This window comes from Musca autumnalis, unplaced genomic scaffold (genome assembly GCF_047663935.1).
Source record: "Musca autumnalis isolate F117 unplaced genomic scaffold, ASM4766393v1 scaffold_1, whole genome shotgun sequence".
In the NCBI taxonomy this organism is placed as follows: Eukaryota; Metazoa; Arthropoda; class Insecta; order Diptera; family Muscidae; genus Musca; species Musca autumnalis.
This window is the reverse complement of record NW_027411644.1, coordinates 164,129,839-164,149,956: the sequence shown is the minus strand read 5'-3', so window position 1 is coordinate 164,149,956 and position 20,118 is coordinate 164,129,839. Positions and strand designations below refer to the sequence as shown.

At 32.4% G+C, this 20,118-nt stretch overlaps 1 protein-coding gene across 15 annotated transcripts in view; it reads left to right on the top strand.

Annotated features, from left to right (window-relative positions):
* The window catches only part of cpx (synaptic transmission protein complexin), a 1,026,747-nt gene that overhangs the window by 759,595 nt on the left and 247,034 nt on the right, over nt 1–20,118 (top strand). For 7 of the 15 annotated variants that reach the window (XM_073958837.1, XM_073958838.1, XM_073958835.1 and 4 more), the window contains one exon: nt 740–751. The exons of the other annotated variants lie outside the window; for them this stretch is intronic. In XM_073958837.1, coding sequence (XP_073814938.1) covers nt 740–751 — 12 coding nt within the window. The remainder of the gene's footprint in view (nt 1–739; nt 752–20,118) is intronic. 15 annotated transcript variants of the gene reach the window in all.

Below are 20,118 nucleotides of genomic sequence, written 5' to 3'. Positions count from 1 at the left end.
TTAAAAGCAGTTCTCCAGGTAAAACCACGGGAAGGTCAGTGCCCACTTGAATTGAAAGAGGGACCAATATAAGTCCTGGGCTTTGTCATGTTAAAGCCGATCAGGACCGTTGCTTGGTATTTTCCATCCTCTATCGTAAATTACAATATCAAATAGAAGCTTCTTCGTATTTGATCCAACTTGGATTTTTGAAATTATGAGCAATAAGTGCTAAAAAATTATTTCAACCATTTTCATTTTATTTATTATTGTCGTATTAGGACGAGGCGCATTAATTATGAAAGTTTTGAATTAATCGAGCTAACATGACATGACCATTTTATTCACGCTGAAAAATTTTCACAAAGATAATAGAATTCTCTTACCCCTACTCATGTAAATTAAAAAGTTCATTAAATCGATCTTTCACGAATTAATATCAATTTGTAGTACAATTTAATATTATATTTGATATCACAATAAGAAGACCACATATATTAAAAAGATATTAAAACATAGCGAGAGTATTTTTGTCACTTTCATTTTCTAATTTTTTAATAATAAATACAAATTAATAAAATGCTGTATATAAAATACTACATACATATTTATGATGAAATACTAATAAATAACTAATTCTTTACTCCTTCTCCTTTGCCCACCTTCTCATTTTTTGTACAATATCTATGAATAAAACTATCTTGGCCAACAACCCAATAACAACTGACCAACTGAATACACTCAACTTGAAAAACTACAGATGCTGCAGGCGGTAACAACTATTTTTTATAATATTTAGCTCCAACCTTTTACTCCTTTTTAAATTTGATTCAATAAATAAAATATTGCATATGCCAAATAGTCACCAAGTAAATTCCGAAAATCAAAATTAGCTTAATATCATTCCCAATTTGTTCGAAAAGAAAATCACATTCTAAACTCATTTTGAGTTTTTGTAATTAAATTGATAACTAAATTAGTAAGCATTTTTAGTTTGTATTTTCGTTAACATTATTGGTATCATAATGTTAATAATCTCCAAATTGCAAGCTTAATGCACATAAAATAGCCTAAAAGTAATTATTTTAACAATTTTTTCTATTCATATTAATAAATTTTAACTTTATATGATAATTGCATTTCATGAAATTTCAAATAATAAAAATATACATATAAATAGTATGTTTATGCCCACATGCATGTCATTAACATCAAAATGCATTAAAAGGAAAATGCTAAGGTTAATATTAAATACTAAAAAAAAAATTAGACCCTGTTGTTCCGTTTCCTAAAAATATCAAATAAATTGAAAACCGAGGTTTCAAACGTCATAATTTTCAGACACAAATTATCGAAATGTTTTATGGCAATCACCTTCAGTTCTGGAATTCTGTAACTCATTTTTTGAGTTACCTTTTCATATCACATTTTGTGACACCTCTTCTTAGGTCAGATATGTTTTTTTCCGAGATGTTACTCATAAGTATTTCGGGTAATATTATTTTGCCGACCTATTTAGGTAGACTTTCTACACTATGACATTGTCTGAAATCTCTATTAATTAGTTACATTTGATCAAATATAGGCAAATTTCTTGCCCGACCCACTTCGAAATTAAGAGACCTTTTTAATTTTTTTGCATTATATTCGATATGTTTCTGTTATCGTTCCATGAGTTATCTCAATTTCTCACTTTCGTATCTTTTTTGTAACCGTCTCCAGCAGCATTTTGGCTATATAACATAATATAGTTTGTCCTTGTATGAAACCTCGCTTCGTATTCCAAACATCATTTTTGGAATTCATTACTCAAGACCACTAGAAATATACCTAATTGATGTAATATATTAAAAATGGGGTTTAATGACTTATTAAATTTATTCAAGTAACTTCTAAAACATAATATTTTTACAAAAAAAAAAAAAAAAAAAAAAAAAAAAAAAAACATCATCACCATAACTTATCATTAAATGCGTTGAAATTCTACACCATATCTTGTGTCATGTTCTTCTTTATAACACTTTAACACTTTTAATACCGCCTATGAAAAAAAACGCAACAACACCATAAAATATAACAATATAAAAATATAACATATTCATACACAATTTCTTGTAAATACAAGACTTTCAAGAATAATTCTCTTTTTCGAATTAATTTGCTTAAGCTTGTTTTCCATTCAACTTTCTTCTATTGGATTGTTATATTTTCATTATATGATGAACTATATTTCCTATCCTATTATTTGATATTCCATTAGTAAAATTTAGTTATTGGCTCACAATCGAGTTGAATTGAGTTTTAATTTTTGTTGTGTTTACCTTTCATATATCATTTGAATTTCTTGTAATATACACTAGCTTATGGTTTGCTATGGCACAAAAGTATTATTTTTAAGATATTGTTTGTTACTTTATATAATTTCTTTTTCTATTATAAGAAGATATATTAATGGTACGTTTAATAATTCTTTATAAATGAATATCGTCACCATAAATGCCCGAAGACGTAACCCACAAAACCAAAACTTTACAGGAGAAGCAAAAAAAACGTTATAAAATTAAAAACTGTTTTATGGAATATTAATCTTATGACGGCGAGTATATGGGATATTATCGATCATATACGAAGGGGAATTAGTAGTGAAACCAAAACCGCTGAAGTGCTTAGTTTTGAGGTCCTCCATTACAACAAAATCTGCAATATTATCCCATTTTCCGAAATGCCGTTTCTTGAATAGCATCGTTGTTTTTGAACGTAGAAGCTTGACATTTTGCCAAAGCTTGTATTTTAGCTTTATGTATCAGATTACGTCAAAAAACGAATTTCGATTTTCATGTCGGTTACGTCTTCAGGCATTTATGGTGACGATATTAAATATTGTGAAACTATTAATTACACTGTGCAACAAAATTCAATTTTTTTCAAAATTATGGAAAAAACTGACTAGATTATGAAAGTAGAGGTAAAAATATGAGACACGTATATCGGCGTTTTAATGTTTACATTGGAAAGTAAACAAAGTAGGCGGGACAAGTTCCGCCCATTTTTAGTTTTTTCGAAATATTCGACTTAAGATATAGCATTTCCAAATTAAATGAAACCTTTTCCAAATTGCATGAAACCTTTTCCAAATTAAATGAAACCTTTTCCAAATTAAATGAAACCTTTTCCAAATCAAATGAAACCTTTTCCAAATCAAATGAAACCTTTTCCAAATTGAATGAAACCTTTATTTTTATTGAAAGAAAAAAAGCCAGACTATTTTGAAAAAAGAAAGAAATAAAAAATTTTGTGGGTTTCAACGATTTTTTACTTAAATTCTAATCTTAAATAATGACATAAAAGTGTAACTCCCTGTTTGTTTTGCTTCCTTGAACTTAAGCATTTCATAATTTTCAAACATCAATTAAGGTTTTATCGAAATAATCCCAGAGAGAATTTAGTTTTTAAAAATTCCTAATAATAAGAGGGGCTAATTGTATTACCTAATGAAGGGGTTCACGACTTGCTGCTTAGGGAATTCTCAATGGACATGTTCCTTACATTATTGGAGAAGTCCTGTTGATAGAAATGTTGAATACTATGCTCAATCACGTCAATGGTAATACGATCTATTGTCCGATCGCGTAGTACCGCTCTGGCGCATAATTTTATTTTTTCAAAAGTTTTTTTTTTTCAGGATAATTTTAATGCAATAACTTATGAGCACACATAATGATAGAATTTAACCTGTGTAATTTTAAGTTTTTAAGGTCATATTCAGCAATGTTGAACCCAATAGTAAAGGCATTTTCAAAAACAAAATTGTGTACCAGAGTGGTACTACGCGATCAGACAATAGATCGTAATGTCGTTGACGTGATTGAGCATAGTAACCAACAGCTCAATAAACAGGACTGCTCCAATTATTTAATGACCATGTCTATTGAAAATTCCACATGCAGCAAATCGTGAACCACTTCATTAGGTAATAAATACAATTAGCCCCTGTTATTATTAGCAATTTTTTAATCCTTAATTCTCTCTTTAGCATTATTTCGCTATAACCTTAATTGATGACTAAAAATTATAAAATGTTTAAGTGCAAGGAAGCAAAACATGCAGCGAGTTACACTCTTATGTCATTACTTAAGACTAGAATTTAAGTAAAAAATGTTGAAACCCCATATAATTTTTATTTCTTTCTCTTTTCAAAATAGTCTGGCTTTTTTTCTTTCAATAAAAATAAAGGTTTCATTCAATTTGAAAAATGTTTCATTTAATTTGGAAAAGGTTTCATTTTATTTGGAAAAGGTTTCATTCAATTTGGAAAAGGTTTCATTCAATTTGGAAATGGTTTCATTCAATTTGGGAAAAGTTTCATTCAATTTGGAAAGGGTTTCATTTAATTTGGAAATGCTATATCTTGGAATACTTCCATTTTAAGTATATAGTGTCTTTGGCGGAGGAGGATGTGGCGAATATTTTTGTTAAAAATTTTAACCCTCATGCGGTTCATCAAATGGGTCTTTTTGGTCATTTTTTCGAAAATCTTTCAAAAACTCCTTTAAAATATGATCATATAAAATCCAAATATTCTACAAAAGTGTTCGCCATAACATTTTACTATAGTTCTTAGAATACACCAAATCTGTAAATCTTATCTAACCGCCAGGAATCTCTAAAAATGAAAACACGTTTTAGGATTAAAGTCGGACTTCATCTGAGTTTATTCAAAATTGTCCCACAAAACATAATTGTAGAGAGATGACGTCAAAGACAAAAATATTCTTCGTCAAATTTCACCATGGATCACTAAAGAAATGAAATGTCTATTTACATTATATATCATGAAAATATCAGTATCAATTTTGCTGAAAAAAAAAACATGAAAATATTTCCAAATTTTGTTGATGGAATTTGTTTCCTTCTTTTTTGGAGTTAATGCATGAATGTAATATGAAATTTGGTTCTAGGTGAAAAGTCTCAAAAGAAGAAAAATTCTACACAAAATTTCACTGTGAGTTTCAGAATAAACTATACATTAAGGTATACTACTTTCTTAAGCAAATTTGATTACAAATATATATATTTTAGAATGAAATTATTTGTTTAATTTTGGACTGTTCATTTTACATAACTCCATACTGGATCAAAATCTATTAAAATCCTTCACTTTTTGGGGATATGGTAAAAGGAAGAAATGTTCCAAATCAAATTTCATTATGAGTCATTAAATAAAAGAAATCTGTAACGAATCACAGCAACAATCTGGATAAAATTTGTAAAATGTGGCTCTAAACCCTATATTAAAAACAAGGGCTGCTAGGAATGTTATGTGTTATGGTTACAGATTTCTTTTATTCAGTGACTCATAATGAAATTTGATTTGGAACATTTCTTTTTTGACCTTATCCCCAAAAAGTGAAGCATTTTATTTGATTTTGATCCAGTATGGAGTTATGTAAAATAAACAGTCCAAAATTAAAACAAATAATTTCATTCTAAAATATATATAATTGAAATCTAATTTTCTTAAGAAAGTAGTATACCTAGATATATAGTTTATTCTGAAACTCACGGTGAAATTTTGTGTAGAATTTTTCTTCTTTTGACACTTTTCACCTAGAACCAAGTTTCATATTACTTTCATGCATCAACTCGAAAAAAGAAGGAAACAAATTTCATCAACAATATTGGGAAATATTTACTGATATTTTCATGACATATAATGTAAATAGACATTTCGCTTTTGTAGTGACCCATAGTGCAATTTGACGAAGAATATTTTTGTTTGTGACGTCATCTCTTTAAAATTATGTTTTGTGGGACAATTTTCAATAAACTCAGATGAAGTCCGACTTTAACTCCAAAAACCTGTTTTGATTGTTAGAGATTCCTGCGATTAGATAAGATTTACAGATTTGGTGTATTCTGAGACGTATAGTAAAATGTTATGGCGAACACTTTTGTAGAATTTTGGATTTGATATGATCACATTTTAAAGGAGTTCTTGAAAGATATTCGAAAAAATAAAAAAAAAAATTTTCAACAAAAATATTCCCACATCCTCCTTTGTAAAGTTGCCAAAGACATTATATACCTAAAATGCAAGGATTCCAAGATATCTTAAGTCGAATATTTCGAAAATACTAGAAATGGGCGGAACTTGCCCCGCCTACTTTGGTTACTTTCCGATGTTAACATTAAAAACCCCGATACACGTGTTACATATTTTTTGCTCTACTTTTATAATCTACTCAGTTTTCCTTGTCATTTTTTTCTCGCACAGTGTTAACAAAAATAATAAAATATTGTAAATAATTAATAAGATTTCCTTAAGTCATTTTAAAATTTCTTGGGAGCAGTTTGACTAACTTTTTTCAAATAAATCGTCAATGACCCTTGGCCATAATCCATAAAATGTAATTATTATAATCTTCTTGGTTTAAAAGGCGTCTTATGATTGATTCTCTATTAGATCTGGCAAACTATGGATAGTACGACTATCGTTTTGATAGCTGTCGTAACGCTATTTTTTGTTTGAACAACTCGCGGCAGATAACATAAAAATCATAACTTGTTAATGGCAGACATAAACTTTTCTTTCTTAAAATTTTTTATACCCTCAGCCTTTAGGCTAACGCGGGTATTTAAGAGCTAGTGGACAAGTGGTGTTGCATATGCCTAACACCACATGTTGCCAGGCGCCATTTGACATTTCGATTGGAAAGTTGACATTTTTAGCATAAACGTACTCAGTACGGTTTAACGGACGACCATGTCTTGTGTTGTTTACATAACTTGAAAAATTTATTTAAAAAAAAATGTTCTCATGTGGCATACCGTGAGATAGGATGTCCTTGTGCGTTTATTCCACTAGCATATATTGTTATGAAATGAAAATCCTGTCCGTACAAAATGTTTGTTCTCTTTGGATCCAGCAAAATTTGATACAGGGGACGAATCATGGATATATGCGTATGAAACAAAACAGCAGTTGACCGTGTGAGTCTTCAACGACTAGCTTAGTCCAACGAAAATTGTTCATGGAAGAAGCACTTCGAAGCAAATGGTCGCCTGTTTCTTTGGCAAAACTGGCCTTATGGCGACCCCTCGAGCAATATAGGACGATCAATTCTGAGTGGTACACAACAAATTGTTTGCCTGAAGTCTTCGGAGAAATTCGAAAAACGAACGAGAGCAGATTAAACATTTTGCACCATGGCAATGCGAGTTCTTACACAACGGCTCAAACCATCGATTTGAATGGCCCATCATGTCGATGTCCTCTGCGTGATGTTTGTGATATTTATGATATTTTTATCATTATATATAAATGTGCATCACCCTTGACCTTCCAGTAACATCTCAAATAATTCACACGAGAGACACACTGACACTTCTTCTGGACCCTCGTTTGGTATGGTTCTGGATGGATTCTTTTGTTATTTAAACTGCTGATCTTCTCTTAGCGAATTTTATTATTAACTTTGCAGGACTGACAAACTTAAACCTGCCAGTTTTAAAAAAAATATTGAGCTGTCAAAGGCAGCTTATAGTCGACGAACATTGTTGTTTGTGGTCTTCTCTAGCATAGAGTGAAAATTTGGTTTATTGTAGATTTGCCGGGTCTACAATAGCATTGGTGTTACGCGATTATTTTATTGAGCAGAGATTGCAGCCGTTTGCATCTGTAGTTGCAAAAACCGTCTTGTGTACGGGACATTGACTGAGGTTGCAAATCGTTGGTTATGCATTCCTCCAGCCAATAATTAGCTAATGCATACTACTTGTTAATATGTCGCAGTCGGTATTGAACAGTTCGCCGGGTAGCCCGTACAGCTTCTGTTGCCTTATTGTTCTTCCGTTGATTAATTGATGTCATGGCCTTTAGATTGGCGGTGATTACTCAATGCCGTCGTTTTTTATTGGTTTTGGGGTATATTTATAAAATGCTCCCTCCGTAACCTTAGTATCCTATTTGTATCAGTACCAGATTCCCGATTAATTGCTGTCATGGCCTCACTTTTGATAGAAGGTAATCATTCAATGATTTCGTTTTTGATTGTTTTTTTTTTTTTTTTGGTTTTATAAAATGCTCCCCGCCGAATCCTCAGTGTCGTATTTGTATGAGTAACTAGATTCCCTTTAACATCTTTGCAGTATAATGTACATGCACCATACTCTTCTGTCTGGTGTTCTACACTCTGGCAAACTTTCATTTTGGCTGATGAATATCTCGAGTATTTCACACGCACCTTATTCATGTTCTTTATGTTTTCTTCTCCTCTGTCTCCTCTTCTCACGATATTTTTTCTTGGTGCTTTATGTAGCTACTGACATCAGTGACCTTACGACACTGCTGATCGCACTAAGCATTTTTATGTGGTGGTACCCACTGCGCTTCCACATTATCGGGAAAGTGAGTTCCGTCTTCCAGCGTGTGGGTAGGTTGAGCGGAGTATGTTTGTGCTATATCTTGTCTTTGCAAGTTCTGGATATCCGATTATAGTATTGTGTTTGATCGCACCTTTCCTGCAACATTACAACGAGCGCGTTCCCTGACTGGTCCGAATCCATGTCTCTCCTTGAATCAATTGAACAACTAAAATTAACACTCTGGAAGAGTGTCTTCCGACTATCACAACATCATCGATCTGTTTTATTGTTTTTTTGAAAATCTGGGGACATCCATGTTTTCGTGTGTGTCGAAGTGTTGGAATATGTATGCAAAATCGATCACCCTCATTCCGTTGTAGGATGTTACCTAGTGAAGGATAAACTTTCCGACCATGGGCCAATTAAAATCTCCTTGATGAATTTTGATGTCATGGCCAGGGCAGCGGTCACATGCACTTCGCTCGTAGAATATATCCTTGGTCTTTCCATCTTTCCCTTCGGTGGGGCCTGAATGCAAATGAGAAATGAAGTTTCTGTTATACGAATTGTAGTAATTCTCTTATCTACCGCTGCTAATCTGTTGACACGGTTTTTAAGTCTCCGATTTACCATACATCGAACACCTAGCTCATGCTTCGTTTTGCGGCAGCTATATAAATATAACAGCGGGAAATCGTTTGTGATCTTTACGTCGGTCCGATTCCATCGCATTTCCTATAAGGCGATAATATTAGATTTGTTCTTTCCGCAAACTTCACTTACTCTGTAAAAACTCCACACATTTCAGGTGCAGAATCGCAGATAGTTCTGCTTAAAACGTTAGCGGAGTTCGTCAACTTTAGAGAGGTTTGTTTTTTTTTTATTTATTTATTTTTTTTTGGGAAAGATGCATTTATGATTTTGTGTTACTAACCCAACACAAGCTTTTATCATAGTTCTTATAGGAGAACACGCAGCTGAGCTAGGGTTTGCCGCTAGAAGCAATGACCTTAAAGTCCACGTCGATTCCCGGTGTGCCAAAAAATTATTCGGATCAAAGTTAATTTTTTGGCGTTCTTTTTTTCTCAAAAACTGACTGATCATAAGATGACTGGCCACTTTTGAACAGCTCGGTTAGAAGCCCATCGCCTTCACTGTCTTTCCTCGGTTGTGTGCCTTAAGAAGCCCATTATTGTTTGTAATTACAAAAATGCGCCTCATCTAAAAAACGGCCTGGAAAACACAATTTTGATTTCCTTCCTTATTTTTTCGCCTCGGACAAAGTTAGTCGAACTTAACAGTCTCCGACAATATAGTATCATAACTAAAATACAGTTTAACTTAAAATTTCGTAGGCTTCTCCTCTTTTATGAAAATTGGCTCCTGTCTTTTATTAAAAATTTTAAAAGAATAGTAATTTTGGTAGCGTATACGTTGCGTCAACACTAGTACACACATATGTACAAAAATAATTTTTATAGTTTAATGACAGCGTATAAAACAAACAAAAAATATTGTTACAAAGAAGACATAGTCGTCAGAAAAGTATAGATAATCGTCGGCTTTAGTAAAGCGGCTTTTGTCTTCCTTTTATTCACAAAAGACAAATAAAAAAACCAAAAAATTGGGTGTTTTTCTGACATTGTCAATTGGTATCGCAACTAAAACAAAATTTACAATTAAGTAGATACGATACAAGGCATTTATTTAATTCTTTTCATTTCAATAATATATTAAGCGTACCATTAACATAACTTTAACTTTTTAAAACCTTCATATGAATTAATAAATTCATTGTAATATTAAATTCACAAACATTTTTCTTGGCTGTTCAATTGTTAATAAAAAAATAAGTAAATACCGCCAGCTAATTAAAATATAACAATATTCTTTGTTACTGTTTCACATATATTTTTAATTTAAAATTTTTAAATTTCGTTCTATTTTCTTGTTCTTCACTTGTAGTATATTTCACACCTTTTTTACTTAAGAGTTTCATTATATTTTATGAAAATACAATGAAAAAAACAACATTGTTAAAAACTATTAATAATTATATGTTATTCTTATTCTCTCTTCTTGTTTCTTTATCAAAAAAACAAAACTGAACAAAAACTAAAATGTCTTTCTTTTTTCTTTTTTGTGTTGTTTCTGTTTCAAATGCTTTTTGCCAAAAAAAAACCAAAAAATACAAACCAAACCAAAAATTGTGTTGAATACTGCTTCTTCTACTACTACTTCTACTACTACCTCTACTACTACTGTATATTCTTCTACTACTACTGTAACTACATCATAAACAACAACAACTACAAAATAATAACAAATAATATAATATCCAATAATATTCTGAGGATTTAAAAAATAATATTTAACAAATACCAAATACAACATCTACAACATCTTCTTCTTGTTACAACAACAACAACTCCAATAAAACGTACAACATCAACTACAACAACCAACAACATCATCATGTACAACAACAACAACTTCTTCTATCCAACAACAACTACTACAACAACAACAATTACAACGCATTTCTAATGAGGTAATGTATACAAGAAATTTTGTTGTTTTCGAAAAAGCACCTTATTAAATGAAAGTTCTGGAATTCCCCAAAAAGTTGTTAGTGGTTTTGGGTTATTATTTAGCTCTCTTTTGAATTAGGGGTCCCAAAATCTTATGGATATTTGAATGGAACTTAAGAACTTTTTAAATATATATAGATGATATTGCCCCTAAACTTAAATCCACTTGCACTTGTTATAGTGAATTTCAGAACATTCCATTTTTTTAATACACCCACTTAAAATATTTACATATATATTTTTATATTGGGGATAAGAACATAAATAAAAATTAAAATTAAAAAATATAATTATGTACATATGAAACATTTTAGGACTCAATATATTGATTTTTCTAAGTTAAATTTCCACAGTGTATTTCGCAAAGTCGTTAAAAACTAAAAACAAATAACCAACAAACTCCTTGAATAAATTTCTTATATATTTTGAAACAAATTCAAAAATAATTATAAAATGTACATCTTAGTCTCACACATATGGTTTAATTTAATTTTTAAACTTCCTATGTTAATAACAATAAAAATTAGATTATTCCCCCCAAAAAAAAAATATGAGAATAAGACAGAGAACAACCTATAAAAATAAATTGAAAACAAATGTTGCACCAAAACACCAATGCTTTTGGTTACATTAGGGGAGGGGGTTAATTTGAAAATAAATAAATGTATGCCAAGAATTTTATGGTTCACATATTGGCAATTTCCATTTTTTTTTTCCTCACACACTCACAGTACACTTTACTACCCATTTTGAAACTGTGAAAACTCCTCAAAGCTATGAAAAAAAAATTAAACTTTTATTTTAGATGGTAAACATAAACCAAAAAGTCAATACCATTTATTGAGGCAACATCGAAATAACGACAAAAGTTTCAATAATTTACCCTCCAAAATTTCAATGTCGTCTTGCTTCGAGAGCAGAGTGTTTTTTAGGGTGGGGCGGGGCAAGCTAGAGGCGTTTTGTGCGTAAAAAGGTAATAAACATAAAACGCAATTTATGTTTCTTTCCTTAGGTTTTGCGACTTTTGCTCTTGGAATGGTGGTGTCGGTAAAGACATAAATTCGAAAACTGCAAAATGGAAAGTAAAAAGTGAATGGTGAAAAAAATACAAAAAATGTTTCAAATGTGTTCATACCTTTTCGTTTGTGAATGGTTATCATCGTTAAGCGCCGCAGAGGAAAACAATATTCAAAATAAACTGTTAAGGAAATTTCAATAAAAGTTATGGCACGATTTGTTTCCTTTTTGAAAATAGAAAAAGGTTAATATTGTCACCCCTTTCAATTACGAGAAAATATATTGAATTTGTAGAAGGTTTTATATTCACAACGATTTTAAGGTTATTGGGTGAGGAAATATGGCACATGGTGCAGAAGTTTGAGGGAGTTTTAAACTTTTTCAATATTTAAAAAATTGTATATTTTATCGATTAAGAAAAGTTTTATAGATTTTTCTTTATCGTATTGAAACTTAATAACATGATGATGCATAGTTTGTTAGCGTATACGTTGCGACAACACTTATACGCCCATAATAACGATTATACCCTTCACCATAATATGTACCATAACTCTGTGCAATATTTTTAAGGTAATCTTGTGCAAACAATTTGAGCTGAAGATTTTTTGAAAGTACAGACCCAAACGACAAAACTCCTTCTAGTTGGTTTTTGTTGTGTCAGATCCAGCTTGGATTTTATGGCCCCATCTAACATGGTTAAATATTGACTTTTAAAGCAAGTCTGGTCGATTTCCCTGAAACCTATGTGAATCTTCATCTGACCTCTGAAGCAAATTTGTTGATAAGGGCAAGAGTAAAATATTTGGAGAAATAATGAACTTGAAAATCTACATTTATTGCCTCAAATTTTATAAAACATCGAAAATTTCCATAATTTGTATACATTTCGCACCATATCTCCAAAACCGTTCATTTTTTCTTAATATTTTCTTTTGGAAAAATATGTGCTATAATGTAATACACAATTCTTCAGAATTGTAAACTGCCTCTATCACGTTGTTTTCAGTATATTTTTTAACGCTGATTTAATAAATATGTCAATATTTACAAATATCGAAAAATGTATGCAACAAATTTGATTCCCATTGAAATAAATATTTATTAAACACATCAAATTTTTAACATCTAGTATTATTTTTACCAATTCACAGCGGTAATATGTCAAGTTAAGCCGAAGAAATTAAAATTTGTATGTGGTACATTAAAAACATAAAATACATCCACAAAGCCTTCACATCTTATGAATGAAATTATAAAAAATTAAAGAGATAAATGTACAATTTCCAGAATGAAACTTATAGTTGATGGTATTGACAATATTTTTACGAAAAAAAATATTCATAAATCGTTTTCTACTTTCCTTAAAAATATATTCTAAATCGTCAAAATTCCGTATATATGGGAGCTATACCTAACCTTGGAACCATATTCAACATTTTTTGCAGGGAGGTATTTTGTTCATTCTGAACTCAAAATGCAAAATTACAACCAAAACGGTTGGAAAATTTGTCTAAATTCGTCAAAATACAAAAAAACGGGCGGTTGGTTCACTCCCAATACTTTAGCTGATATTGACCAGAATATCGGCAAATATTTACAATTTTCTATATTTTATCGATTTTGATGCCCTAGATGGAGTTTTTCTTATGCGGTCTGTTCAAGAGATAAGTCCTTCTAGTTTAGGGCTACAATATTGCCAAAGACTTACTTACTTAGTTGGCCCATTACAGAACATTTGTTCCATAGACCGAACTAAGAAAAGATCTCCATTCCTCTCTGTTTTTCGCTTGACTTTTTGGAATACCGCGCCTTTCCATTTCATCATCCACTTGTTTGCTCCATCGAAGCTTAGGCCTGCCGATTCTGCGTGCACCGCCATGTGGCATGTATTCATACGCCTTTTTAGCAGGTTCATCATCGCTCATTCTCATGATATGGCCTAGCCAACGCAATCGTTGCATCTCGATACGTTTAACTATATTCATGTCTTTGTATAGCTGATATAGCTCGTGGTTCATACGACGTCGATATTCACCGTCAACGCAAATCGGCCCGTAGATCTTTCGAAGAATTTTCCTCTCAAACACACCAAGCACTGCCTTATCTGCTTGCACAAGTACCCATGCTTCGGAGCCATACATTAGCACGGAGCCGTACATTAACTACCTCAAAATTGTAGGTACCAACTTCCACAGTTGGTCCGAGCTCTATGGACGCTTTGCGCGTCGACACCATCAATTTGGTCTTTGCCAAAGACATCAAGGCCAAATTCCTAATCTTTTCTGAGATAAAGGCCCGATAAATGGAAAAAATTGTAGTTTTAGCCAGGTTTAGATGAGGCCATAAAATCCGAACTGGATCTGTAGTGCGATTCTCTAACTTATTTTTTGAGTCACCGACAATTGTCGCGACAATATTAAAATAATATTAATAATAATAATATTAAAATGCTTATAATTTCGGTAATTACCGATATTTTTCGGTAAGTTAGCGACGAATAAAAAACCCTCGTAAAGTGCTACCGATAGCAAGAGTGTGTAAACTTTTATTTTAACTTTTCATTCATAATTTTGCGTTTTAATTTTACCGATTTTTGTCGGTAGCTCAAAAATGTGTTAGAGAATCGCACTACTGACAGGACAAAACCTTCCAAGGGTTTTTATAGTCTCAATATGTACTTTCAAAAAATGCATACAAGAAGTTGTTTACATTTTGAGTGTTGCATAGTGTAATTTAAGTTCAATGCTCCATTTTCATCTGTACAAAGTGTTAATTTAATTTATTTAATTTCAATACAATTATATTAATTACATTTTGCTTTACGATATCATTGATATTATTAGTTTCTTGTTTCCACATTGGAGCTTGTCCTTCCGCTCAACTTACACTGTCAAGAGGTGGTGTTTTTATTCAACTTTATGACAGCTAGTACAGCTGGTGGGTTATATGACATTTTCTCTCATAATGTCAATACCCATTAGCTTATTGTTTGCTATTGAAATCTTTGGAAGAACTTTCAATGTCATACTGCTATGCCACTTTAACGTTGCGAAGATGCCTAATTCAGGCATGGCTTGGAACTACTCAAAAAATATATTGAGTTGTTGAAGACAGCCTTGTAGTCAACAATAACAAGGAAGACTATTCTTGAGTCTTGTCCAAAATTTAAAGATCTGGTCAACGTTGGATTTGTTGGCATTGATATGTACCAATTATTTCGTTATCAAAGGCATTAATTGATCACATATTATATTGAAAACAATTTTGAAAACGATGGGGAGTGACTTAAACCCCTGAAAAATCAAATAACTCCTTTTTTATGGACAGTTCATTGAACACCAGATTTTAATCAGCAGAATACAAACCCGCTCCTGCCCTTCTCTTGGCAGAAAGTGAATTGGTACTGATGCTGACACCATATCAACATGTCGCCTTCGTCCTGAAACAGATGTGCTGGATAACTAAAACCTTATTCTGCGTTAAAATTATCTTACCATCCGGATTTTTCTTAATATCTACTACGTTACTCTCCACAAGTTATCTCTCACCAAACTACTTTTCTAGAAGTATGTGCCTGCACAAAAATCAACAGTTCGGTGTTTCACATTTACAATAATTCTTCATACCAATTTCTTCCAAGGAATAATGATAATGGTTGATGCTGCAAGCTCATTATCTATTTCGAATCTTATTATTTGCTATATTATTTGCTATATATATTAACGACCTCCACGATTTCATTGAAGGTGGCCTACTTGTTGGGGATCTGAACATAAGACTGCTCTTATATGCAGATGACATCGTCTTTTTGTCAGATGATATTGTAATACTACAGAACATGATAAACAAATTAGAGAACTATTGCAAAATGTGGAGTCTGGTGGTGAATCTAACCAAATCTGAAATTATGGTATTTAGAAATGGTGGAAGATTAAGTAAGAATGAAAAATGGTTCTACAACGGCATGGAAATAAGGATTGCGAATGAATTCAAATATTTAGGAGTTATTTTCACTCCCAAAATGAAATTCAACAAGCATATACTAACAAGGAATAATGAAGCAAAAAACGCTATAAACTCGACATGGAAGCAATTCGTGGAAAGATTAGACGTGAACATGAATTCCAAATGGAAATTATTTTTATCTGTTTGCAGATCTATACAAACGTATGCAGCCCAAGTCTGGGGATACTCGTACTTCAACGACATTAATGCTGTACAAAGATACTTCCTCAAGAGAATTTTGCGAGTCCCAAGTTTCACACCAAACTATATAATTATGTTGGAAACCGGAGTAGAAGACACACACATTTATACAATGGGTTTACATCTAGATTATATAGGAAGAACTCTGTTTCGGTACAATCAAAACCGACTTCCGCACCGGTTATCGGAGCTCACCTTATCCAAAAATACCTTTTGGGCAAAAGAATTGGCCACACTGTCTCAAACGTTTAACCAACAATGGTCACAGTCAACACACTCTTTTGCTAACTGGAATGACTTCCGTGGCAATTTATTAAGTAATATGAAATCTGAACTATATGAAGAACGATTGCGAAGAATGGAAAATAGTCAAAGCTTGCGTATCTACAAGTCCCTTAATCCTGGAAGAGCTCAGCTATACCTTAATGAAAAATATTCATATGAAAAACTGGTGTGGATTTTTAAAGCACGTAGTGGAATGATTCCCTTAGGATACAATAAATTTGATTCGGAAGACTCGAACAAGGAATGCAAAATCTGTAATATGCGAGAAATTGAAACGTTGAATCACTTTATGGGCATCTGTCCAATACTTAGAGAATTTCGACTAAAATATTTTAAAAAAGCAAATCTGGATATCGATGAAATTATTAGAATACTTGATGGAGAGGAAGATGACCATTGGGATAATTTATCAAACTACTTAAAAATATCCTATAAATATCGGCAACTTATATTAAATGAATTGTTTTAATTAACTATTGCTGTTTTTTCATACTATGCGACAGACGTATTTCTAAACATTGTCGCGAATAATTTTTTCTTTTAACTTCTTAAAATGTATATGTTATGGATTGTAAGATATTTAACTAACATATTTATACAATAAAGAAGCTTATAATACAATAATAAATAAATATTTCCAATCTTGACATCACTCGGGCTGGAAAGTAGACATTTGATATGTATATCGATTTTCCGACTCCTGTACATCCTAGTTTTTTAAGACTGTCCTTTTTTATGCCATCAGCCTTAAGAATCTTTGATACTCATCTCATCGAAATAATGTTTGGACGAAGGTTTTAGACAATTTAGAGTTGATTTAGCCCTGTTTGTCCTTCTATCTGTCGATCTTTATGACTGGGGCGAAAGATAAATCTTGTACGGGATCAATCGACTTGGTATTCGTATTATTTCCTCCAAACTTACATAAAGTTTGAAGATAAAAGTTTTAAAATATTCGCTACAATATTACTCACAATAATTTTAGAATGTTTTAATGGAAATTTGTTTCTCGTAATATTTTACCCCAACATATGTAGATCAGCTGCGAATATGCATTAAATGGGTACACTACTTCGAATACCTCCCATACAAAACTTCAAACTTTTTATCATTAGTGCAGCTTAGGGACATGCAGCAGGTTGTCCTCAAATTGTGCTGCAGCTATCGATAAAAACCAATTTTTACGGCCAGGTGTTCACGCAACATCGAATGTTAGTTGGTGGAATAAATGCCCAAGGATATCACGGAATATAACATGGCGGTCTTGCATTATCCGTTCACGCACGGATTAATTTTTTTTTTCTGGCACAACGGCGGTTTTGGACGACCCTCTCGACCTTCGTCTTTTAGCGAGTGTCGACCCCGATTGAATTCATTAAACCAGTTTTTCTTAGTGCTATGAGATGGTCCTTTATCGACATACAAAGATTTTGTTTGATCGATGCACTCTTGCCGTGATTATCCACGTCGAAATATGTGAAAAATTAACGGACGAAAATGTTCACAAGTAAATTCTATATCGTCTGCTCCGTCGGAAAAGGTCGTAAGTCCACTTTTTTTGAAAATCGCGTTTTTGTTACAGGATGATAGTACAAGTCAAAACACGTCGTATGATACAAAGAAAATGGTAGTATGTCGCGTTTTTCTATATGTTTTGCCCTTGTCGGAAAAGGTCGTAAGTCCAGAAAACGTACAAATTTAGGTACGAAAAGGTCGTAAGTCCACAGGAAAATGTATACTTTAAAAGAATGCTACATCTAATGTAGTTCAGATATAATGCTTAATGTCTTCCATGGTTGGGGTACAATGAAAAGAACTAGCCTACACATTTTTGATGATAATCGGATGATATTTGGCGGAGCCTGTGGACTAAACTTTTGAACAAAATTGTCATAATTTCTATATTGCAACGAAAATGTGCATGTGAAATCTATTTGCCCCTATAAGCGAACTGATTATGAAAGATGGACTTCTGGCCTTTTCATTGATACAAATTGGGATGCTGTATATGTTCATATACCTCATATATTGAAAAATTTGTAAAAAAAATCAAAATTTTTACTGTTTTTACTGTCGTATATCTTACTTAACATTATAAACTGGTAATTTGTGGTTTCTCTAGGGACATTTATTCACATAACGAAATAAGTTTGTATTCTGAATTCAATAATACCTTCTAACGGACGTGTAAGTTCAATGTTTATGTTATTAAATGATTCTATAATAATAATTGATTGAAATGTTATTAAACTAAGAAGACATCATGGTTTTTGCTAACAAAGAGCAGTATGAATTTGGAATGGAATTAGACGTCGGTGTCATGCCTCTAGTTCCCTATGATTTTCACGGTGAATCTGAAAGCTCTGATGATAAACTTCCTAAACGCAGGAAGACATTACACGCTGAAGATTCTACACGGTTTGCAGACAAAAACAAAAGATGCAGGAAGTTGGGGCAGAAATACTTGGGAAGACAAAAAAGGACACTATTTGGGATTACAATGTAGCTAAGAAACCACGTATATTAACGGAATTAATCATGAAATTTAATTGAAGGAAAATATCGTAAGGCAAAAGTACAAGGTCGTAAGTACAACGTGTCATGTTTTATATTAAATATTAGCCGAACCGGTCCTCGGTGCTGGCCCTTGAAACAGTTTATGTTAACTTTTCTTATGTCAATTAAATTTTTTTGCATCGGAAATTAGTTGGGATATGCAAGTGAATATCAATAACAAGTAAGAACGTCCTTAAATTGGGTCAGGACGAACTTGTTATACCCTCCACAATGTGGCTAACCTTCAAAATACCGAAATTCGGGAGGCACCATTCTACGGGGCTATATGAAGGCGTGGACCTATATAGACAAATTTATGGGAGAAAGTTTTATACCCGAAACGAAGAATAAATACCAAATTTAAGCCATTTCGGAGGAATATTGAGGCCACACCTTCAAAATACCGGAAATCGGGAGGTACCGTCCAATGGGGGCTATATGAATGCGTCAATACCAAACATCCTAGAAGTAATAGAATCTTCTATACCAAATCACGAAGATCTATCTTTAAAATTGTGAGCTGTATCTTAATTTCAAAAGGCGGACAGACGGTCATTGTTATACCTACTTAGTATTTTACTCTGGTCGGGTCTTATTGCTAAAATATGTACCCAGGATTAGGGAAACAGAATCGTTAGTAAGTTTTATATATAGCGCATTTAAAAAATAGGGCACAAGTGTAACCCGTTCCTTCGAAATTCAACAAAATATATAGCCTACTTCCATCAAAGGACATCCCTGTGCATAATCTGAAAATTACATGGAATAAGTACTTAGGGTCGGAGATTCTACAACCGTTGCCTCGCAAATTAATTTTCTGACCAATACTTTCATAACTTTTGCAAAAAAGCGTTTTTTTTAAAAAATAGGGCCAGCCCCCGCCCCCTCCGAAATTCAAAAAATATAAAGCCTATTTTCTCTGAAATTTTCAAAAAAATCGGTTCAGCCGTTTTTGAGTCTATGCGGAACATACAAACATACACACATTGTATTTCATAGATAAGATTTCACACAAAAGTTTTGGTCCATTTAACCCGCTAATAATTATCTCATCACCATGTTAAATTGCAAGCTTATTCTTCATCTTAAACTCAAATCATTCTTAAAATTTCGCTCC